This window comes from Taudactylus pleione, unplaced genomic scaffold (assembly GCF_031769625.1).
Source record: "Taudactylus pleione unplaced genomic scaffold, aTauple2 ptg000251l, whole genome shotgun sequence".
NCBI lineage: Eukaryota > Metazoa > Chordata > Amphibia > Anura > Myobatrachidae > Taudactylus > Taudactylus pleione.
In genome coordinates, this window is record NW_028284653.1 from 2,847,166 (window position 1) to 2,873,101 (window position 25,936).

The 25,936-nt window shown below is 44.9% G+C and overlaps 1 protein-coding gene across 1 annotated transcript in view; it reads right to left on the bottom strand.

The window, feature by feature from the left end:
• Positions 1-390: 390 nt before the first annotated feature.
• The window catches only part of ABCD2 (ATP binding cassette subfamily D member 2), an 84,520-nt gene continuing 58,974 nt past the window's right edge, over positions 391-25,936 (bottom strand). The window contains exons 8-10 of the mRNA XM_088480189.1: positions 20,280-20,364; positions 10,679-10,804; positions 391-4,522 (exon numbers count right to left, since the gene is read on the bottom strand). Of these exons, the coding sequence (XP_088336315.1) occupies positions 4,312-4,522; positions 10,679-10,804; positions 20,280-20,364 (422 nt within the window). The 3' untranslated portion in view covers positions 391-4,311. The remainder of the gene's footprint in view (positions 4,523-10,678; positions 10,805-20,279; positions 20,365-25,936) is intronic.

Here is a 25,936-nt window from a genome sequence, read left to right on the forward strand (position 1 = left end):
CAACTGCACTATGTTTGTTTGTATTGGTTTCCCGGGAGCAGTCGGGCGGCTGTGACGTCATTACGACACGCCGCCCTGCTGGATGCCCGTTGAACTGTTTTCATGTGGGGAGGTGCTGGTGATAAAAGTAAGTCATTTTGTTTGTATCTTTGTATCATGAAGATGGAGAATTAATTCTCTGAAACGTTGACTATACTTACCTGTCTCTTGGTGATTTCTTTTTGACCTGAGTGCCGCCTCATCTGTCTGTAGATATATACTGTATATATATCTCTGTCAGTGAAGGATAAACATATTCATTTCAAATTTAGATTTAAGACATATAGTCAAATTAGTTTTAATAGCATTATTGTGCATTAAATGAAACTAGACAAAATATATTGTGCTTTAATGTATTTTATTAAAATATTTTTTTTTCTGTTTCAGCATTCATTTCTCTGAGATGTTTGAAATACAGTTTCAGTGACACCATAGCAAACTGATGTAACTTGTTTGTCATTTCTTATTCTTTGATTGATCATGCTTTTATTGCTATCACAATTGCAAATCATGATACATAATTTATTGTGCATTTACAGTGCATACAGTAATTGACTGCCCACATGCTGCTGCAAGACTGTAGGTTCTGCTGTTCAATAGGCTTAGAATACAACATGTGCATTATGCACTGATACATTCTGGGTGGTTCTAAACTTAGAAAATCAAACAGGCTTTTGCTGAGCATTGGTCAAAGTTCTATTCTTCCCCACTAAAGTTCTATTTGAATGTAATATATAGTATAATAGGTAAAGTATGGTTACATTCAATTCATATGCCCACTGAACAAGCCCATCAACCTTGTACAAAAACAGAAATGTTGTTTATGAGGTATCATAGATTTCACCTTATATAAACAACATAAATGAAATAACTTCTGCTTTAGTTTATTAAAAAAATATCTCCACTGCATTGTTATAAGAATAATAGGAGTGAGATGACCTAGGCCTGCACAATATATTGCATGCAGTATTTATATGGACCTTTATATCAGAAAGAGATAGACATTACCTCAAAAATTGGCATTTACTAAAAACTATAGTGTTGTACTGTGGAACACTTCAATAAGAGCAGAAAATAAGTTTTAGATATATATTTAGCAGCAAAGCACATTCACTACTTATCTGTAATGCTTCCTGTCACTCAGATAAGTATAGTGTATGCCAAGTGATATAATAGACAAAGAGCCCCAAATAGTCATTATTCCACTGCACCATTGCCTAAAAAGGTATCACTTATATTCCTCTTTTCTATAAACATAAACAAAATTTGACAACTTGCAACATTTTGGACCGTTTAATAGCCAGCGTTAATGTATGGATTTCATTTTTGGTGGACATGTACACATTAGCATGTATTTATTACACAATATATAATTATATAGGAAAGGGAAATTAAGACATACATTTCTTCCATATCTTATTAGACAGTAGACCAGACATCATAACGTGATGCTGTAAAAAAAGTTAAGTTTCTTGATTAAGCTTCTATTCAACAATAGCAAGAGTTATCTTACTTGTTATACCTTTCACACTGTCATTAAAAATACTTTGATACCAAAGAGTGTATAATTTATGAATATGATTTGATCTTACTTAAACCGACTTAAAATAGATGCCTACCTTCTCGTATTTTGACTAGATTACCCTCAGACCACAGTATAACACATTAAACGGAGATGTATAAAACTTTTCAGAGAGATAAAGTGGAGTTGTCCAGAGCAACCAATCAAATTCTAACTATCATTTATCTAGCACACATAGGCATATTTATAATGGGTGCAGGCAGGGCCGTAACTAGGTATTTGAAGGCCCAATAGCAAAAGTTTTTAAGGGCCCGTATGTATCACCCAATGGTGAAAAATGGATATAACACATGTAACTTTGTCAAGAAAGATGGGCCCCCTCAGCTCTGGTCCCCATAGCAGCTGCACCCTTTGCACTTATGGTGATTACGCTTATGGGTGCAGGGTGTGCTGTGCACACAGGCCTGAATCCAGGTGGGCCCCGTACCGCATACCCTGCACCCAAAGTACACTTACCTTGCTCTGGCAAGAGGGTCCCTCCTCCTCAGTGATGTCATCTTTAGGGAAGATGGCGCTGCACAGTGACAGCAAACAGAGCCTTTGTTCTCTAGTGCATATACTCATCTTCCCAAATATCACTGGGAATATGACAACGTAGGTGGAGGGACCCGCTTTCCAAAGCAAGGAAAAATGCCTGGTTGGGGTTGAGGGGAAGGGGGCGTTGTTCAAGTGAGAGGCCCCGCTGCACATGGGCCCCCTAGGGTGTAAATACACCCAGGGGTTAAAGTGGGCCGGAATGGAGTGGAACTGCGTTCCGTCAGTTCTATTTGGAGGCAGAACGAGTTCCGCCTCCTCCAGCCCACTTTACCTGGCCAGTCGAGGCAGCGGGCTGGAGAGATGCCTGGTGCCCGCTGAGATTTTACCAGCTGGCGCCCGGCTCCTTCCCTACAGAGGCAGCCAGAGCTCACTCCTGAGCTACGCCTTCCGGCTCCCACAGTGGTTGAAGGGAGAGACGTCATAGTTAGAGGATGGGAGCACTTTGACCTGACGGCAGCAGATGAAGGAGCGGGCTTAAGGTATGTATTGTTATTTTTTGTGTAATGGGCTCTACTAATGGGGGGATTACCACTGGGGGCATTACTAATGGCAGCATTATCACTGGGGCCACTACTAATGGCGGCATAACTACTGGAGGCACTACTAATGGCAGCATAACTACGGAAGGCACTACCACTGGGGGCACTACTAATGGCAGCATAACTACTGGAGGCACAACTAATGGAGGCATAACTACTGGAGGCACTACTAATGGCAGCATAACTACGGAAGGCACTACCACTGGGGGCACTACTAATGGCAGCATAGCTACTGGAGGCACTACTAATAGAGGCATAACTACTGGGAGCAGTATAATGGGGCATTACTAGGGGCACCCCTCCTGGGGGTACTGCATAAGGGGTACCACTACTGGGGGCATTGCATAAGGTGCACTACTGCTGTGGGCATAATATGTAAGGGGCACTACTGCTATGAGAATTGTATAAGGGACACTACTACTGTGGGCATTGTGTATAAGGGGCACTAATGTGTGTCATAACATGAATAAGGGACACTACTATGTTGTGTAATGTGAATCAGGGGCACTACGTAATGTGAATAAGATTGTGCTACTGTGTGGCGTAAGTTGAACTGGGGATACTATTGTGTGACCACACCCCTTTCTTTTGAGACCAGGCACCTTTTTGTGATGCGCACCTCTGTCCCTTTATTGAAAAAGCACCAAGGACGGGGAGGGGGGCACTTTAAGTACTCTAGGACCACTTTAAGCATTAAATACGCCCCTGCTAGTACACAGTCTATAAAATGACAGATCGAAGCTGATTGGTTGCTATGGGCATCTTCACTTTATCTCAAAGGTTTATATATCTCCCCTATTGCTTGTGTTCATCTGCTTTTAGTGATTAACTTATCTGCATATTTGGAGGAAGTTCTCCCAAGCCATACATAGGGCAAAGTGAGACAGCATCTGAAAGCCCGTTCATCTATTGTTGAGAGAGGTTATATTGAGTCAGGTATCCTATAAAATGTATTATTTCTGGGGAGGGGGCAATACAAAAAAAAAACATATTAACTCTGTCATCAACATTAAATGACACCAGATTACATGGACAGTTTTAACTTTTACCGCCCATGAAATTGTTTGATTTATATACGATTAGTTGCATTGTTGGGCAATCTAATCAATAAACGATTGACACTGATACGACTGAAGCACTCAAATAACAATTTCTTAGCAGATTTTACACATACAATATTTGATTTAGAGCATGTGAGTAAACTGAAAATGTTCAAACAAATTTGCTCCCAATACAATCAGAATTGTGATTGATATGTTACATTTTATTATATTGGATCATTTGTCATCCACTCAGATGATTGTTTAAAACTTTAATTAAAACTTAAAAAAAAGATAAATAAATCATACAATTCTGATTGTGTGGTCAGCTGTATACATTTAAGGTGCTCACATGACAACCATTTATCCCTTTCAAGCACAAATTCTGCAGCACTGATCCATCAAATGATAATTGTAAGTACATTAATTTATTTAACTTTTTTTCTCCCCAGATCCACATACAGGAATCCATGCATAAAGTACATTCATTGTATTATATATCATAACCATTACCATGGGTAAACTTCTGAAAAAAGGTACAGAGAATGGACAGCACATTGTCAGATAAAAGCATTTATTTGTCTTCAGAGATAGTTTTAAGAACAGAATCTTCTCCTAGGATTTTACACAATTCATTCAACCTCTGCTGCATTTTAGGTATCCCAGCAAGCTGAGATTCCAGTCTTTGTTTTTCTTCACTTAGTGACAAACGTGTAGCAGTGTCCAGTTGTTCAAAGCGCCAACCTCCTTCCCCATCAAACTGCAATAAATGTGTGTGATATTTCCTGTGCAAATAGAAACAGTACGATGAGGAAAACTACAAAAATTATATAACTTGTTTGATATGAATAATTAATGAAAATTGCATTATGAAATAGTTGTGCGCAATAAACTGAAACAGAGAAATTATAAATATAGCAATGTCTAACAATGTGTTGAATGTTTAGATATATTTAAAAATGCGGAGTTTATTATTAATAAAAAACAAACCAGGTTCTGACACTATATATATATATATATATATATATATATATATATTGTGAGGGGATCAATTAGGGGTGCTAACCTGTCTGAGCTAACTAATCACACAGGTTCCCACTCTCAACCATGTTAGGACCTAATGCCCCTACCACAAACATAGGCATATGCACAGTACTCGCAGTCAGATCCAGAGTAAAACCCATGACCCACTTCTATCACCCTTCTAGAGGTGCAAGTGATAATTAGCATGTTCTCAAGCTGAAGACTTAAAGACCCAAAATGGGCCTAATGGATGGAGCCCGTCCCCACTCTCCATCCTTACCCCCAGGAACCCTTAACTGGCTTTTGCTAAAGCCCAAACGTCTTGCAATTGCAGACATTTTCCTGGGGTTTTAATACATATAAGTCAGAAATCTGGGACAAATATATCAGATGCGACTACACCAAAATGGGCTTTCCCTGACATGGTCGCATAAGATGCGACCAGTAAGAAAAGCCGACTATGCGGCTGCGGGAAGCTAATCTTCCCGCAGCCGCCTATATCAGAGGGACCAAATGGTCCCTCTACACCCACAGCTCCTCCTCATTTGTGTCCCGATCACTGCTGGCCACAGTGATCGGGCATCCGGCATCACCCCCTCCCAGTGCGGCTGCAAGGACAGCAGTGACTTACATAGAAGCAGCAGGTGCGGATGCTGCTGTGTCCCGATCACTGTGGTCAGCAGTGATCGGGAAGCTGGTTTAAAAAAAGGCAGTAGCCACGGCTCCTAGTAGTCGCCGTGGCTGATGGACTATGTCCAGCAGCTGACACCCCCTCCCAGTGCAGCTGTCTTCAGTGAGAGCAGCCGTAGCAGTGTAGCTTTGAGTCCTAGCATGCGCAGCGGCTGTTTCCTGCCCCCAAGACCTCCCTCCCCTTCCACCGGCTTCACAGTGCTGCTGTGTCTGCACTAGAAGCAGACAGCAGGTTTGTCAGCGCCGCCTCTGCCATCTATGTGCCAGATCACTGCTGGCAACAGTGATCGGGCAGTGTGTATAAATATATATATATATATGACACTTAGCAGAGGCGTCGGTGCACGCTGTTAGCGCGATGACGTCATCTAGTGTGGACACCAGTGCGGGTGTGCGGTCCCTGATCCCGGAGTTCCAGTTTCACGTGGTGTAGCGGTATAAAGGTATGTGTATGTTTACGTTCTGTATTTTCCTGACGACAGTTGGAGTAACTGAAACGTTGATAACACTAAAGCCTGTATTCGTGTCTTGATTATGCTATGAGTGCAGCACCTTCGTTCTCTGTATCCAATCTTGTGAGGGCACCGGCTAAAGTCATCTATAATCTTCTGGAGTGCCAAACCTTGCACAAATATATATTTGTGCAAGGTTTGGCACTCCAGAAGATTGTATATACAGTCAGGTGCATAAATATTGGGACATTGACAGAATTTTCATATTTTGGCCTCTATTCACCACCACAAAGGCTTTGAAATGAAACAAACAAGATGTGCTTTACCTGCAGACTTTCAGATTTAATTTAAGGGTAATTACATCCAAATCAGGTGAACTGTGTAGGAATTACAGCTGTTTCTATATGTGCCTTCCACTTTTAAGGGGCCAAAAGTAATGGGACAAACTAAACAATCCTAAAATTAACTTTCACTTTTTAATACTTTGTTGCAAATCCTTTGCAGGCAATTACAGCCTGAAGTCTGGAACGCATAGACATCACCAGACGTTGGGTTTCACCCCTGGTGATGCTCTGTCAGGCCTCTACTGCAAATGTCTTTAGTTCCTGCTTGTTCTTGGGGCATTTTCCCTTCAGTTTTGTCTTCATCAAGTGAAATGCATGCTCAATCGGATTCAGGTCAGGGGATTGACTTGGCCATTGCATAACATTCCACTTTTTAGCCTTAAAAAACTCCTTGATTGCTTATGCAGTATGCTTCGGGTCATTGTCCATCTGCACTGTGAAGCGCCGTCCAATGAGTTCTGAAGCATTTGACTGAATATGAGCATATAATATTGCCCGAAATACTTCAGAATTCATTCTGCTGCTTTTGTCAGCAGTCACATCATCAATAAATACAAGGGAACCAGTTCCATTGGCAGCCATACATGCCCACGCCATGACACTACCACCACCATGCTTCACTGATGAGGTGATATGTTTTGGATCATGAGCAGTTCCTTTCCTTCTACATACTCTTCTCTTCCCATCACTCTGGTACAAGTTGATCTTTGTCTCATCTGTCCATAGGATGTTGTTCCAGAACTGTAATGGCTTTTTTAGATGTTGTTTGGCAAACTCTAATCTGGTCTTCCTGTTTTTGAGGCTCACCAATGGTTTACATCTTGTGGTGAACCCTCTATATTCACTCTTGTGAAGTCTTCTCTTGATTGTTAACTTTGACACATATACACCTATCTCCTGGAGAGTGTTCTTGATTTGGCCAACTGTTGTGAAGGGGTTTTTCTTCACCAGGGAAATAATTCTTCTGTCATCCAGCACAGTTGTTTTCCGTGGTCTTCCGGTGTTGCTGAGCTCTCCGATGCGTTCTTTCTTTTTAAGAATGTTCCAAACAGTTGATTTGGCCACACCTAATGTTTTTGCTATCTCTCTGATGGGTTTGTTTTGATTTTTCAGCCTAATGATGGCTTGCTTCACTGATAGTGACAGCTCTTTGGATCTCATATTGAGAGTCGACAGCAACTGATTCCAAATGCAAATGTCACACCTAGAATCAACTCCAGACCTTTTACCTGCTTAATTGATAATGAAATAACGAGGGAATAGCCCACACCTGTCCATGAAATAGCTTTTGAGTTGATAGTCCCATTACTTTTGGCACCTTAAAAAGTGGGAGGCACATATAGAAACCGTTGTAATTCCTACACCGTTCACCTGATTTGGATGTAATTACCCTCAAATTAAATCTGAAAGTCTGCATTTAAAGCACATCTTGTTTGTTTCATTTCAAAGCCATTGTGGTGGTGAATAGAGGCCAAAATATGAAAATTCTGTCAATGTCCCAATATTTATGCACCTGACATATATATATATATATATATATATACACATACCTGTCTCTCATTCCTTCGTCGTCCCCCAGCGAGCAATTTTTCCAAAATGTCCCGAAAATGGTGCATTTTATTATCACATTATATAATAAATAGCTACATAAACATGGTTTAACATTTTTGTTAAAAAAAAAAATATATTGAATCAAGTTTAAATAGCTATTATTTACATAATTTGCTAATAAAAAATAACTGACAATTATGGGGGAGTTTAAAAAAAAATGTCATTATAGTATGACTATTGACTATTTTATTTGGGGACATAAAGGGCTGTTACTCTACTTTAAAGTGATCACACAGTCACAGTTTAAAGCTGACCTGTCCTCCCCACGAGAAGCGGCTGGCAACTTTTGGCCAGGGGTTAAATACAGGCAAATGGCCCAGCTCTTACACCAGCATGCTGCAAAGGAAAATCTGAATGGCAAATACTGTGCAAGTGGAGGTTGTCCAATGTGGGGGTGGTATTAAATAAACAGTAACAAATCTGAAAAATAGTTATGTCAAAGAGCTACTAGAAATTGAAACATGGCTCCATCTGACTAGCATACTGTGTAGATACTATTCCGTGGTCATTGTGCTGCATGATAGATACAGCAGCATTGGAATATATGTCATTTTATATGCTCCACTACCTTATATAATGATCATATAGCTTTATTTTATTATAAGAATTGAGGTCCTACCAACAACAAGTAATACATGTATGTTGCACAGTGGTTCCCAAACTGTGCGCAGCAGCACCTTGGGGTACCTCGGGACACTTGCAGGGGTGCCTCAGGTTGGTTGTCCAGCACCAAATCAAATTATTTATGGTCAATGTAATGTAAATATGTGCACAAACAGAAGCACAAACCTGTCCACTACCACATAACTGACCCTAAGGAGGACCGGTGAGCACAATTTACTTCACTTTACTACTTCACTACATTTTTTTCTGAATTTCTCAATAACAAACTTTTGGCTTAGGGTCCCGTGAAAACAATGCTGATTCTCTAGGGCGCCGTGATTCAAAAAAGTTTGGGAACCACTGATCTAACATATTACAGAGTAAAATGTATGTACAGCAGTGGTGTAACCTGGGCAGGGCGAGCGGGGTGTGTGCCCTGGGCACCGTGGGACCGGCAGCGTGGGGGGGCACCGCCGGCCATGGTACCGGCCCGCCCTACTTAGCCAGTGTAGCGCCGACCGCAGTGAGTGCGGTCAGTGCTACTAATTTACACAGGACCGGCGCTAGGCTCCCAGCTGCACAGCTGAGCCCCTTCCCTCCCCCTGAGCGCTTGCCCAATAGCGGCAAGACGAGGGTGGCAAGCGGGCTCAGACTGTGCATAACACACACATCGCCGCCAGCACTGGCGGTGATGTGTGTGTTAATCAGACAGACTCTCATTGGCTGCTGCTGCTGCTGCACACACATCACTGCCGAGCGGCAGCGATGTGTGTGTGAATCAGCAGCCAATGAGAGTCAGATAGACTCTCATTGACTGCTGCACGCTCACTGCAAGAGCCGGGCTTCCGATCGGCTCCTGCAGTGGTAATGGGAGAAACGTCATGATGTCATGACGTCTCTCCCATAATGCAGAGTGCCCCGGCCCGGGAGGATGGACGTGCGGACGGCGGCGGGAGCAGGTAAGTATTTTTCTTTTGTTTCATTTTAGTGTGTATTGCGGGGCGGAGGGGGGGGCGGGGGCGCTCTATTACAAAGAAGGGGACTACTACTGGGGGCACTACTGGGGGGGATACTACTGTGGGCACTGCTTCAGGTGGGGGGGTGACCAGTACTGGGGACTACTACTGGGTGGGGGACACCACTGAGGGCACTGCTCCAGGGGGGGAACACTACTGGGGACAACTACTGGGGGGGGGGGGATACTACTGGGGCACTGCCTCGGGGGGGGGATCACTACTTGGGGGATACTACTGGGTACTGGGGGGATACTACTGAGGGCACTGCTTCAGGGGGGGACCAGTACTGGGGACTACCACTGGTGGGGGATACTACTGTGGGCACTGCACCATGGGGGACCATTACTGGGGACTACCACTGGGGGAGGATACTACTGTGGGCACTGCATTGTGGGGGACCACTACTGGGGACTACTACAGGGGGCAGTGCATCAAGGGGGACTCCTACTGGGGGAACTATATAAAGGGCACTGTATAGGAGGGACTACTTCTGGGGGCACTATATAAGGGGCTCACTCCTGGGGGCACTGCACAGGGGGGTCCACTACAGGGGGCACTGAAAAGGGAGAACCAATACAGGGGGCACTGCATAAGGGGGACAACTTCTGAGGGCACTGTATATGGGGGATCACTACTGGGGGCCTGCATATGAGGGATCACTACTGGGGGCACACTGTATAAGGGGAACTAATGGGGGGCTGCATAAGGGGGACCACTACAGGGGGCACTGTGTAAGGGGCACTGCATATGCGGGACCACTACTGGGGGCCTGTATAAGGGGAACTAATCGGGGCCTGCAAAAGGGGGACCACTACTAGGGGCACTGCATAGGGGGGGACTGTATAAGGGGCACTCCATTAAGGTGCAAATGGAAAGAAATGTTCCCAGTGACAAGAAAGGGGAGTGTGTCATGTTGACATGCCCCGCTTTTCAGTGGCCACGCCCATTATTCCGCACGCACATAGGGGAGGGGGGGGGGGCGCGCTCCATTTTCAAATTTGCCCTGGGCTCCAAATACCCTAGTTACGCCACTGGTGCACAGTATATTATTTTTGGCTCCACAGTAGGTCCACAGAACTGGATTAATGTGGAAGTGAACTCTGCATTTTTCAATTGAACAATAATGGCATTACCATATTTGACAGTGTGTCTTAAAACATATTGGTGTACCTCTAATGTTGGTTATAAGATGTACTGCTTACCACAGAGAAGGCCGATGGGTAATGGAAAGGAGGCTTATCCCAGCATCTTTTGCAGCTTGAAATATCTTTCCTTCCACATCTATACTCACAGCACTGGTGCATTCATCTAGCAGTGCATATTGTGGCCTGTTTGGGAGAAATTACGTAGAAAATAGTTATTTGTATATGCTCTATATGTATTGTAATTAATAATAATTCTATTGCTTTTAAACAATGAATTTCATGCAAAGGTTAATGACATCAAACATATTTTTGTGTCTGTATTTTAATGTATTTGTTACATTAAGCAGTTATGTGCAACCAGTAAGTGCAGCATGCATCTTGGTTAGCATTGTGTGCATGGCTTTCTCATGTTTGTTCCTACAGGGTATGCACATGAATGTACTCTGCTACTTACACTTAGGAATACATTTCACTCAATCTGCCTGTATTTTACTTAATTGCATTAAGTAAAATACAGGCAGGCAATATAAGGACTGGCAGAGGGGACAGTAGAAGGGACATTTGTCTACTTGCCATACTCAAAAAAGAATTACATAGTGTAATTTTGATTACAGATAGGGTTTTTTCTTTTAATATCATAGTTCAGTAAATATCCTTATTATTTATGAGCATTATACAGGAAAAAATGGGGAAATGTTTACAGATACACTTTTTGGATTATTATTATTATTATTATTACCAGTTATTTATATAGCGCACACATATTCTGCAGCGCTTTACAGAGAATATCTTACCATTCACATCAGTCCCTGCCCCAGTGGAGCTTACAATCTATATTCCCTACCACATGCTCACATACACACGGGTAAATTTTTGTTGGGACCCAATTAACCTACCAGTATATTTTTGGAGTGTGGGAGGAAACCGGAGCACCCGGAGGAAACCCACGCAAGCACAGGGAGAATATACAAACTTCACACAGTTAGAGCCATAGTGTGAATCGAACCCACAACCTGAGTGCTGTGTGGCAGTAATGCTAACCATTACACCGTCTGTGCTGCCCACATACCTTACTTGCAGGCATATCTAATATAGGGGCTCATGCTGAGTTGTTCAGTGTGAAAAGGCCCAGATGAAATAACCCAGGTAACAAGCAGGGTTGAGCACGGGTTCAACTCGGCTCGCGGTGCAATGTGATGGGTAACACGTGTTGATGCGTGAATCAGTATGTAATGCTGGCGGCTGTTTAGCCGCTGGATCAAATACCGACAGCGGCAGCCTAACGGGTCGAAATTTCGACAGGTGAAGTTAAGTACCCTAACCCTCCCCTCTCTCCCCCTAACCCTCCCTTAGTGTTGCCTAACCCTATTCTCCCCCTTAATGCCTAATCCTAACCTCCCCCCGTTAGTTCCTGAACCTAACGTCCCCTCCCCGCACCCTAAACCTATCCCTCCCGGGGGTGTGCCAAGCCCTAACCCCCCCTAGTGGTGCCTAAACCTAACCCTCCCTTCCCCTACTCGAACCCTCCCGGGGGGGTGCCTAGCCCTAAATCCCCCCAGTATCCCGACTGCATCCTGTTGATATGATTCGGGACCCGTTCACAGCATGGGAAGAGCTGGCACTTGGAGATAGAGCAAGACGGTTATTGCAATGTGAGTCAAGGTGGATTCACAGACTGCAGATATTTGCCCCCAAAGGTTTGAACAAATATCTTGATTTGAACTGTTTTTAATAGAGGTAGAATTATGTCAGATTAGCGACGTTCCACATAAAAGCTTCAACCACTTAACTGACAATTTAATTCCCAGAAAACCGCTCAGAAATTGTTTTTTTTAATTTGATAAAGTTTACAAATTATTTTTTTAAATATATTTAAAAAAATAAATAAATATATATATATTAGGGGTGAGCGGGTTTGGATTTCTGAAATCCGAACCCCCCCGAGCCCCCCCGATCCGAGGCCGATCCGAGTCAGGCTCGACTTTTCCCGCCTGACTCGGATCTGAAATCGAGGCAAAACGTCATCATCCCGCCTTCCCGGTCTCGCGGGTTTTGGATCCTATATAAGGTACCCACGTTGGCGCCATTTTCTCACTCGGCTGTGTACAGTGAAGAGGGAGGGTGGGAGTTAGGGCTGGCTGGGCTGTGTAGTGTAGTGCAGAGTAGTGTTGTGCTGCGCTGTGCTGCTGTTGTCCATAGGGGCTGTGTCCACTACTTCAAAGTCCATAGGGACTGACTGTGTTGTGCTGTGCTGCTGTTGTTAATAGGGGCTGTGTCCACTACTTCAAAGTCCATAGGGGCTGACTGGACTGTGTTGTGCAGTCAGTTCTCCATAGGGGCTGTGTCCACTCCAAAGTCCTGTGCAGTGTCCCAGTCCTAAAGGGGTGCTGTAGTGTTGTCCAGGGGGTGCTCTGTCCATCACGGGTGCTCCCCTCAAGTGCTAAAAAAATATTTTTTCTGTGTTTGTGAATTGTGTGCGCAGTAGCCGCACGTGCATCAACAAAGTAGTGCCAAGCGTGCGCCTGTGTCATAAGTAAAGGGCCGGCTGGCTTGACCGTTAAAGGGTGCTGTAACCCCCAAAGTACACTCCAGTCCAAACCAAATAAAAAAATATTTTCTGTGTTTGTGAATTGTGTGCGCAGTAGCCGCACGTGCATCAACAAAGTAGTGCCAAGCGTGCGCCTGTGTCATAAGTAAAGGGCCGGCTGGCTTGACCGTTAAAGGGTGCTGTAACCCCAAAAGTACACTCCAGTCCAAATCAAATAAAAAAATATTTTCTGTGTTTGTGAATTGTGTGCGCAGTAGCCGCACGTGCATCAACAAAGTAGTGCCAAGCGTGCGCCTGTGTCATAAGTAAAGGGCCGGCTGGCTTGACCGTTAAAGGGTGCTGTAACCCCCAAAGTACACTCCAAACCAAAAAAATATATATTTTCTGTGTTTGTGAATTGTGTGCGCAGTAGCCGCACGTGCATCAACAAAGTAGTGCCAAGCGTGCGCCTGTGTCATAAGTAAAGGGCCGGCTGGCTTGACCGTTAAAGGGTGCTGTAACCCCAAAAGTACACTCCAGTCCAAACCAAATAAAAAAATATTTTCTGTGTTTGTGAATTGTGTGCGCAGTAGCCGCACGTGAATCAACAAAGTAGTGCCAAGCGTGCGCCTGTGTCATAAGTAAAGGGCCGGCTGGCTTACCGTTAAAGGGTGCTGTAACCCCCAAAGTACACTCCAAACCAAATAAAAAAATATTTTCTGTGTTTGTGAATTGTGTGCACTGTGGCTGCACGTGCATCAACAAAGGAGCAGCGCCAAGCGAGCGCCTGTATCCACTACTTCAAAGTCCATAGGGACTGACTGTGTTGTGCTGTGCTGCTGTTGTTAATAGGGGCTGTGTCCACTACTTCAAAGTCCATAGGGGCTGACTGGACTGTGTTGTGCAGTCAGTTCTCCATAGGGGCTGTGTCCACTCCAAAGTCCTGTGCAGTGTCCCAGTCCTAAAGGGGTGCTGTAGTGTTGTCCAGGGGGTGCTCTGTCCATCAGGGGTGCTCCCCTCAAGTGCTATAAAAAATAATATTTTTTCTGTGTTTGTGAATTGTGTGCGCAGTAGCCGCACGTGCATCAACAAAGTAGTGCCAAGCGTGCGCCTGTGTCATAAGTAAAGGGCCAGCTGGCTTGACCGTTAAAGGGTGCTGTAACCCCCAAAGTACACTCCAAACCAAAAAAATATATATTTTCTGTGTTTGTGAATTGTGTGCACAGTAGCCGCACGTGCATCAACAAAGTAGTGCCAAGCGTGCGCCTGTGTCATAAGTAAAGGGCCAGCTGGCTTGACCGTTAAAGGGTGCTGTAACCCCCAAAGTACACTCCAAACCAAAAAAATATATATTTTCTGTGTTTGTGAATTGTGTGCGCAGTAGCCGCACGTGCATCAACAAAGTAGTGCCAAGCGTGCGCCTGAGTCATAAGTAAAGGGCCAGCTGGCTTGACCGTTAAAGGGTGCTGTAACCCCCAAAGTACACTCCAAACCAAATAAAAAAATATTTTCTGTGTTTGTGAATTGTGTGCGCAGTAGCCGCACGTGAATCAACAAAGTAGTGCCAAGCGTGCGCCTGTGTCATAAGTAAAGGGCCGGCTGGCTTACCGTTAAAGGGTGCTGTAACCCCCAAAGTACACTCCAAACCAAATAAAAAAATATTTTCTGTGTTTGTGAATTGTGTGCACTGTGGCTGCACGTGCATCAACAAAGGAGCAGCGCCAAGCGAGCGCCTGTATCCCATAAGTAAAGAGCCGGCTGGCTCATTTCTTAAAGGGTGGTGTAACCCACAAAGTGCACTACTCTCCAGCAAAAATAAAAAAAATATTTTCTGTGTTTGTGTGCGCCTTAGCCGCACGTATATATCAATATAACATAAATGGAGGACCAAACTTTCTCTGATAAAAATAAAATAGGGAAAGATCAAGAACCACTTCCTCCTAGTGCTGTTGCTGCTGCTGGGAGTTGTTCATCATCCCAGAGAGGAAGTAGGAACACCACTACTTGTACTAAACAATTGACCCTCCAACAGTCCCTAGCGATGAGGATGAAGTACGACAGCAGTCATCCTGAAGCAAAACGTATAACTGAGGCCTTGACTGCTATGTTGGTGTTAGACGTGCGTCCGGTATCCGCCATTAGTGCAGTGGGATTTAGACAATTGAAGGAGGTAGTGTGTCCCCGGTTCCAAATCCCGTCTAGATTCCACCTGCATCCTCAAAGCAGCAGCGACAAGCGTGCGTCTGTCTGTTAAAGGGTGGTGTAACCCTCAATGTGCGCTCCACAAACAATAAAAAAATTCTTCTTTTTTTCCTGTCTTTGTGAATTGTGTGGGCTGTAGCCGCACTTGCATCCTCAAAGCAGCAGCGACAAGCGTGCGTCTGTCTGTTAAAGAGTGGTGTAACCCTCAAAGTGCGCTCCACAAACAATAAAAAAATTCTTCTTTTTTTTTCTGTCTTTGTGAAATGTGTGGGCTGTAGCCGCACTTGCATCCTCAAAGCAGCAGCGACAAGTGTGCGTCTGTCTGTTAAAGGGTGGTGTAACCCTCAAAGTGCGCTCCACAAACAATAAAAATATTCTTCTTTTTTTTTCTGTCTTTGTGAAATGTGTGGGCTGTAGCCGCACCTGCATCCTTAAAGCAGCAGCGACAAGCGTGCGTCTGTCTGTTAAAGGGTGGTGACACCCTCAAAGTGCGCTCCACAACCAATAAAAAAATTCTTCTTTTTTTTTCTGTCTTTGTGAATTGTGTGGGCTGTAGCCGCACTTGCATCCTCAAATCAGCAGCGACAAGAGTGCGTCTGTCTGTTAAAGGGTGGTGTAACCCTCAAAGTGCGCTCCACAAACAATAAAAATATTCTTTTTTTTTCTGTCTTTGTGAATTGTGTGGGCTGTAACCGCACTTGCATCCTCAAAGCAGCAGCGACAAGCGTGCGTCTGTCTGTTAAAGGGTGGTGTAACCCTCAAAGTGCGCTCCACAAACAATAAAAAAATTCTTCTTTTTTTTCTGTCTTTGTGAATTGTGTGGGCTGTAGCCGCACTTGCATCCTCAAAGCAGCAGCGACAAGCGTGCGTCTGTCTGTTAAAGGGTGGTGTAACCCTCAAAGTGCTCCAAAAAATAAAAAACTATTTTTTTATGTGTTTGTGACTTGTGTGCGATGTAGCCGCACGTGCATCAACACAGTAGCAGCGCCAAGCGTGCGCCTGTGTCATAAGTCAAGGGCCGGTTTGGACATCTGGTCCAGACTGAAGGACGTGCCAACAATTTCTGACAAGTCTACTGTCACTGCATATGATACTGTCCTCAAAGCAGCAGCGACAAGCGTGCGTCTGTCTGTTAAAGGGTGGTGTAACCCTCAAAGTGCGCTCCACAAACAATAAAAATATTCTTATTTTTTTTCTGTCTTTGTGAAATGTGTGGGCTGTAGCCGCACCTGCATCCTTAAAGCAGCAGCGACAAGCGTGCGTCTGTCTGTTAAAGGGTGGTGTAACCCTCAAAGTGCGCTCCACAAACAATAAAAATATTCTTATTTTTTTTCTGTCTTTGTGAAATGTGTGGGCTGTAGCCGCACCTGCATCCTCAAAGCAGCAGCGACAAGCGTGCGTCTGTCTGTTAAAGGGTGGTGTAACCCTCAAAGTGCGCTCCACAAACAATAAAAATATTCTTCTTTTTTTTCTGTCTTTGTGAAATGTGTGGGCTGTAGCCGCACCTGCATCCTTAAAGCAGCAGCGACAAGCGTGTGTCTGTCTGTTAAAGGGTGGTGTAACCCTCAAAGTGCGCTCCACAAACAATAAAAATATTCTTCTTTTTTTTCTGTCTTTGTGAAATGTGTGGGCTGTAGCCGCACCTGCATCCTTAAAGCAGCAGCGACACGTGTGCGTCTGTCTGTTAAAGGGTGGTGTAACCCTCAAAGTGCGCTCCACAAACAATAAAAATATTCTTCTTTTTTTTCTGTCTTTGTGAAATGTGTGGGCTGTAGCCGCACCTGCATCCTTAAAGCAGCAGCGACAAGCGTGCGTCTGTCTGTTAAAGGGTGGTGTAACCCTCAAAGTGCGCTCCACAAACAATAAAAATATTCTTCTTTTTTCTCTCTTTGTGAAATGTGTGGGCTGTAGCCGCACCTGCATCCTTAAAGCAGCAGCGACAAGCGTGCGTCTGTCTGTTAAAGGGTGGTGACACCCTCAAAGTGTGCTCCACAAACAATAAAAATATTCTTCTTTTTTTTTCTGTCTTTGTGAAATGTGTGGGCTGTAGCCGCACCTGCATCCTAAAAGCAGCAGCGACAAGCGTGCGTCTGTCTGCTAAAGGATTATATCGGTGACAGCATCCAAGTAGGCATGTCAGACAGTCCGTACCTGTACTGGCAGGAAAAAGAAGCAATTTGGAGGTCCCTGTACAAACTGGCTCTATTTTACCTGAGTTGCCCCCCCTTCAGTGTGTACTCCGAAAGAGTGTTTAGTGCAGCCGGGAACCTTGTCAGCGAAAGGCGTAGGAGGTTGCTTCCACAAAATGTGGAGATGATGTTCATAAAATGAATTATCAACTCTTCCAGGGAGACCAGCCTCCAGAACGTACAGAGGGACCTGTGGTTGTGGTTTCCAGCGGGGACGAATTAATACTCTGTGAGGATGAGGATGTACACAACACTGAAGAGGGTGAGGAATCGGTGGATGAGGAGGATGAGGACGACATCTTGCCTCCGTAGAGCCAGTTTGTGCAAGGACAGATTAATTGCCAGCTTGTTTTGTGGGGGCCCAAACGAACCAATCATTTCAGCCACAGTCGTGTGGCAGACCCTGGCGCTGAAATGTTTGGTTTGTTAAAGTGTGCATGTCCTGTTTATACAACATAAGGGTGGGAGGGAGGGCCCAAGGACAATTCCATCATGCACCTCTTTTTTTTCTTTGAATTATGTACTGTTTGGGGCCTAGTTTTTCAAACTGCCATCCTGTCTGCCACTGCAGTGTCACTCCTAGATGGACCACGTGTTTGTGCCGCCCACTCGTATCTCTTAGCATAGTCATCCAGCTACCTCGGTGCAACCTTTTGGATATAAAAACACTATTGTGAGGTGTTCAGAATAGACTGGAAATGAGTGGAAATTAAGGTTATTGAGGTTAATAATAGCATAGGAGCAGAAAAACCCACAAATTCTGTGATTTTAGCTGTTTTTATGCTTTTTTAAAAAAAAATACAGATCCAAAACACAAAACCCAGAACCCAAAACACGGAAGGGTGGTTTTGGCCAAACCAATCCAGATCCAAAACACGAAGAAAGATCCAGATCCAAAACACGAAAAGTGGCCGGTGCACACCCCTAATATATATATCTATCTATCTATCTAGGGGGTGTTTTGTTAGCACCCATCCCTCCGTGTCTATAGGCCCCCATTATAAAATAGCTGCCTACCCCCTCTAGGCAATAGACCCTTTATAAATCAATATTAATACCCCCCACAACCCATTAATAGTAAACAAATCCCTGTATTCCAAACCAACCCGCCCCCCCGTAGAAAGACTCTTTCTTTGCCCCTCCCATTCTCCTCCTCCCTTGTGACCAGTATAATTTCTTTTTATTATTTTACCCCCCCCTTCCAGAGTCATAATACTCTTTATTAGTGCCCCCCTCACATCCTAGCAGCATGATATTGGTATTGTTTACAAGTTGGCATGGCAGTGATGAAGTCACTGCCGAGCGTTCGCGCCAGTTAAGGGCGTGATGTCATAATGAATTAGGTCCCTTTGCTGCAGGTAGCCACTCACATGGTGGAGGGTCTTATATAAGGTAAGCATTGTGTGTAATCTCTTATCTCCAGGGGTGCCGAGAGGGGGGGGAGCGGGTACAGATTACCCGGGCTTCATGAGGGGCCCGGCGGAGGCCCGGGTCCGGCGCCGCCCCCCCCCCTCCCTCACAGCAGCCCAGCACACAGTGTGAGCAGCAGCCACAACAGTCTCCTACGCCTGTGGAGGGGGAGAGATCACACTGATCGCGCCCCCCCCTGGCTTTGAGCAGGGCTGAGGGGGCTCAGAGCGCCCAAGGCGCCGCAAAAGCTTTTTTTTGTGAAGGGAGCATGGCCACGCCTCCCGCGATTAGGCCATGCCCCCCAGTTACCCGGGCCCGCTGCGGCTCTTGGCGGGCCTTCTTATTCCTGATGACATTGCCAAACAAAGGTAAAAAAGGGTTAGAGCATTAATGCCACTTTGAGAGTTTTACAACTAACCATGAGTGCCACACTATGGAATGTTTATAATAAGGCTAGCATTAGCCTATGTGCAGGTACCTGGTGAAGCTTATCTGTTAGAGTGTGGAGTTACTGAGACTGAAAACAGAACTTGGCGTGAAAAAAAAGCTGTGTCTGCTGCATAGTAACACTTTGCATGCTGATTGAGAGACTAAGGGCCTGATTCAGACCCACTCGCGAGCGGCTGTCTGCTCGCAAGTGGGTCGATGGTGTGCACTGCGCATGACGGAGGGAGCTCCGTCGTGCGCATGCGCGAGACGCGACGAGCGAAGGACTTTCCTTCGCTCGTTGTGTCTGATCAAAGGGGGCGTGCTGTCGATGTTGATTGACAGCACGCCCCCTTTGGTGGGCGTGCCGGGGGCGTGCCTCCCAGACGGAAGCGTTCCCAAGGGAACGCCTACCGTCAGAAGCCGGCCCCACTGACATCACTAGTGATGTCAGTGGGAGTGATTTTGGCTCTGATAGAGCCAAAATCACTCCGGGCCTTGCGGTTGAGAAACTCAACCGCAGGCTTCGGCTCGCAGTGGCGATGGTCGCGATGGTCAAGACCATCGCGACCATCATCCTGCACGCTCGTATATGCTGTGGGTGGTGACCCACAGCTATACGAGCGTCCAGGAGGACGCTCCATAATTATGGAGGTGGGCCCTGATTCAGAGCGAGCGCTCTGGTCAGAGCGTCCGGCTCTGAACCAGGGCCTAAGTCGCACACAGATATACACATGTCACATATCAAATTAATCAGAGCAATCTCCTGGTGCGTCCTAGTTGCATCGCATTACGACTTAGATGAATTTTCCGCCAAGAGGGGCTGAGGAAACAACTGAAAAGAGGAGAGATATAATATTTTTTAATACTGTGAAATAATGAATGTAAAGCATATTGCTCTTACTTGTGGTAAAACATCCGGGCCATACCCATTCTTTGCTTCTCGCCACCAGATAAAACATCTTTCCAGTCTGTGACTGCATGCCAGCCTGTGTATACACACAAGAAAACTAATGAAATACGATTTCAAAATAACATTACACTGCTTTTTACAGTACTATTATCAGTGCCACATTTTTTATCTTTAGCTAATTTTAATTTATCCAGCAGATTTTGACTGTTTTGCACTAGTGTCACTTTCCCATTGGCTGACTGACAGACCCACAGCTGACTAGCACAATGTGATGCCTATGCTAACAGTCATCAGGTTGTAGCTAACACTCTTACAATCTGACTGATATCCCACTTTTCCCTTGAAAACTATATATTAATCCAAGATGAGCACAAGTGACTTAGAGCTTATGGGTTGATCACAGCCATACATATACTGAATAGGTGAGACATTAAAACTCTTATGGCACATTAAACAAAAATTGGTTATAGGCAGCTATATAACAACATGCCCTGTGTTGATCCATTTCTTGTTAACATTTTTATTTGTGTGTAGACTAACTATATCTTGGTAGGAAACAACTCCACTCAAGCTACACTTTTTTGAGGAATAACAAGGGCTTGTTGGGAAAACCCTAATTAACACTTTTAGGGGCCCATTTATCAAAGTGTATTTGAGGTAAAATCCCCCAAAACACCAGTTTTCGGGGGTTTACCTCAAATACTAAGTATCCCCTGTATGTATTAAGGAGGGACCACAGCAGATATCTCCGATACCTGCTGTGATCCCTCCATTACCGCTGGCAGCTGCCTCCCCCATAGGTTTCTATGGGGGATGCGATGCCAGCTAACCTGAGGGAAACTTCGGAGGGAACCAGCTACTAGATGGTTCGATTAGTCTTTCGCCCCTATATTCACGTCGGACGACCGATTTGCACGTCAGGACCGCTGCGGATCGGAATGGGATGCATTCCAGATATTGGTCCTGCAGCTGACGCCATCTGACGCCTATGCGCTACACCACGCACTATTAGCCGGCGGAGGGATCCGCCGAAACCCTCCCCGGCTTTGGCGGATGTGAAGTCCGCGGGACAGCGCATGCGCAGCACCCCCTGCACTGGCTGGCAGCTCTCCGGAGACATCGCAAGGACGGGCTACTTTCGGAGCCCATGTCCCTACATGTCCTGGATGATACATGCGGACAAAAAGATCGTTTTTTGCAATGCGATCAGGGTCATTACTGGCATGCCCTGATCGAATTGCAAAAGCGATCCTTGATAAATGGGCCTCTTATTGTGAAGAGTGATATACAGCTCATGCACTATAATTGAATATAAATACAATATACAATAGCTATAATAACCAACACACATGTCAAACAAAAGGTTTTCTTTTATTTTTCATGAACTCTTCTTCTTTGAATCAGCATAAAGGGCTCTATTTATTAACATTATTTTTACTAAAATAAAGTGAAAAAGGGTGTTTTCACACTCTTTTCACATTATTTTACTATCACCTATAGTTATTACAGTTATTAATTCGTAAAATTCTACTCCAACCCCTAAGTATCACTTATTTTTAGTAAGTAGATCGCATTTCCCATAATTGTAATGGGAAATGTGATCCGACCAAAGTTACTAAAAATAAATTGTAAACAAATACCGGGGAAAGCCCTGTGATAATAACGCCACCTGGAGGTGGCGTTATCCAGGGTCTTCCCCGGTTACCGGACTCCTACTCTGCTCTAAAAGGCAGAGCAGAGCCCGGAGCCGGTCCCAGTGATCAGCTGTCTGGTCTAAACAGACCAGTTGATACACTGCAAATAAAAAAAAAAAAAGTAAAAAAAAAAATTCACTCCAGGGACCGGTGGTCGGGGCTCCGGTGATGACTCCCCTCCGGTCAGCTGGTCTCCCATGCTGCACTGCAGCCCGGTCATCAGGTAATTGGGTCCCAGTGCAGTATGGGATATCAGCTGACCGGAGGCATGGAAGACATCACCGGAGCACCGATGACTGCAGGTAAGTGCTATTAAGGGGGGGGGGGGGCGCGGGGGGTCCGCGATCGCGGGGGCGGGTCTTAGTGCCGGGGGGGGTAAGCATCGACAGTCAGTCGGCGCATGCGCGGGGCACTAATCACGGTATTTTTTTGCAAAAATATCGTGACTAGAGTGCGGAGGGGATTCGCAGGGACAGAGCTTTCTCGCAAGCTCTGTCCCTGCAAGGGATTTGTAGTAAATCCCTGTGATATTGCCTGAATTCGCAATGTGAATTTAGTCGGTGATATCACACTACAATCTGCATTACCAATGCGGATTGTAGTAAATAGAGCCCAAAGTCTTCTACACTTGAGTTTTAGTGAAAATGTTTCTCATTTCCACATTACTTTACCAGAGTAATACATATTTATTTACATGTAGCATTTGTTTTACCTTATCACATTTCTTATACACATTTACACTAATACCCTGTAGTAACAACCTCTCCATCTGATAACTAACTTGTGTCAGTAAATCTCCCGTCACTAACTGAAACCTAGTATTAACTGTAATATATTACACTAAAGCCGCCCATACATGGTGCGATATGCACCTTGCGATACGACGGGGGATCTGATGGCCAACATGTCAAGCGGTCCCCATACACGGTGCGATATGCACCTTGCGATACGACGGGGGATCTGATGGCCAACATGTCAAGCGGTCCCCATACACTGTGCGTTCGGGTGGCCGACCGCCTGATATGCCAGCACCCCCTTCCCCATCCGCATAGCGCTGCATGGGATCATACATCGCATCCTCAGATCAAATGTACCTGCAGTAAGATCTGGATGTGCGATGTACGACCCCACGGGAGCGCGCTCTATCCGATAATCTGCCCATACACGGTACGATATAGCAGTGATATCGCACCAACCCGTTGGATCGGATGCTTTATCTCACCGGGTATGGGCACAGTGACGTCACAAGGGGGGGTGGGGGTGCGGACCGGGTGTCACCCGCCGAGGAGTGACACCAAAGTGCAGACTCCCCCTCAGTGACAGGAGCCGGGTGCTACACTGTAGAATTACGTGCAGCACTCGGCTCTTGTCACAGTTAGGGAGCCGTCACTATTGCTACCCTGGAGAGACTAAAACCGGGGTTCAGGTGTGTGACCCTGCCACCAGTCGAGAGGCCATGTCCATTGTCACAAAGCCACGCCCACTTTTCCACGGAACACGGCGATCCAGCACGCACTGCTATACTGCCCACCCCTACCCGCACCGTGTGCATCAGCAGGTAGAGACACCACTGTATGGGCACCTTTAGTTAATTACTACACCTCAATTAAAATCCTCTTACCCCCTAGCTAGGAGATTGATCTATATATAAAGAGGTGTGTAAGACTTTGCTCCCTTTTATCCACAACTCCCACTAGGATGAATATACTATCTCCTGTTTCACTCTTATAACAACTATGGTCATGTAACTTATACAGCATGGATTACAATGTAAAACAATTACAATATAGCAATTTGGATAGTGAAAAACAGTGGTGCATATAAATGAGTCCTTAGATGTACAGCAAGTCTGATAACAGTGGTAGCTCCAGTTCTGTGTAGCACTGTATAGTGACACAGGTATACCGCTCTGATGTCTGATAGTGTCACACAGTAGCTGGGCTTACACTGCACATTTGTGATATATACAGTACTGAATATGTATAGATAGATATTTACATCTTGGGATTGTTAGTTTATGTTGAATCTCAATTAGTTAAGAATTTCCTTGCACATAGCCTGTTGTGATCCTCAGATATAAATTGCTACCATCAAAAAATCTTCATAATTGAAGCACTGGGCAGAAATAGTCTCCACAGCCCACTTTAGGAGCTAGAGGAAGATGAGTCTGCAATCTAGTTTATTATTCTAAGCCAGCAGGATATCTAGCTATTCTGTTATGGTGCAAGCTATGTCAGCCAGCAGCAGCAAATAAAGCCTTCCTTCTCTGGATGTAAGTTCTCCTTATAGAGCTGCCATGCTGTCAGTGTTGTTGTGTGGTACTATAATGTAACAGTTACTGCCATAACTCTCAGGGGGTATAATTTATTGTAGCTTATACAGTCTCCTATGGAGAGTTATTATATAGGAGTAGTATAGTGATTTATGACTCTTTATGGAATAGAGCCTCCGTGTATGTAAAGGTGTCTGGCAGTCGGCTGTCTGACTGTAGTGCACACAGCACATTAAACACATCTGCAAGTGACTTCAGCTCTGCCTCATGCCCACAGTGGAACTGCTCTTACTGCTCCCCCTGTTCCTCCCACTGAGCACTATTGGGGAAGTAGCGGTATCTCCACCCCACATCAAGCAGCGTTACTTGCTGTTCACTTGGGAGCTTCCCCTCAGGACCAACATGATGCCTCTAACAGTGCTCCGCACTCCCCCACTCTCCTCATGTAAGACACTCTGCTCCCAGCACCTGCCCCCCCCCCTCCTCTAAGGTACTGCTCATCTCAGGTACCTTTCCGATCTCTCCCTTGGAGAGCACGGGCTCTATCTCTCTCCCTCTCTCTGAGGTACACCACCCCAGCTGTCAGTTTTTATTCTCCCAGTGTCCGTCTGCTCAGGCTGCAGCACTGGCTCTAATCGGTCCCAGGCAGCGAGAACCTTCTGGTAGATTCTGGCCCACACCACCATTAATGTACAAGTGCACATATCTAATACATATTTGTAGTACAATAATATATCACAACAAATATTACATCACAAGCCCACCTACACTATCTCTATCTATGGTTAATTACAATTTTTTACCTATAACAATATATCTATTAACTATTGCAGTTTAATAACCCTAGAATTACAGGGATGCTGTGTACTTGCAATATTACCACAATATTATGCTATATTTAACACAATAAGCCTCATTAATTGAAAAAAATACAGACCTCCCATTGGTTCTTTAGGTGTGTCAAAATGATATAACCTTCTACATTGTAGAAAGTCTGGCACACAAAGATTTGCTTTGACTACTAGAAAACTACTAAAACCCAGTAGTACAGTAGCATACAGACCCAGTGTAGCACAGTACTCATTCATTTCAGCACTTATATCCCTAATGGAGCTCCAGCTGTAATCCTGACAGCTGCCCGGCTAGAGCTACATTCAGTTTTAATACCCAGCATAAGCAAGGCAAGGAGATAAATAAAAAGAGCTAATTAGGGTGCATTTACCCAATATTGATTTCAGCTGCGCTTTGCATTGCATCTTGCATATTTAAGCTCAGCACATGCTCTGGAACCAAGTGTACGCAACTACTGGAAATTCAAAATTGCACATAAAACACATTCATCTCCAAGTTTTCATATGGATCTTTTACACCTAGTATAGGGATGGTGCAAATGTGCATTGAGGATAATGATGACTGTGAAACCAAGACTATGAATAAGGGCGGTTCAGCCACAGAGATGCATACAGGTCAATATACACATTTATTTCTGTGCATGCAATGCGGGAGTAGTTATGGACGACGTGTATTCAACACCAGCCCCTATGTGCTTAACATTCCGAAATACATTAGTGATCTATTTGCAGTGGGCAAAATGCAGGAAGCCCTAGGATCCAGTCAAGCACTAGCTTCATTAGCAAAGAGGTCATTGTTAGAAAATATGAATTGTACTCAAGTGTGTATCA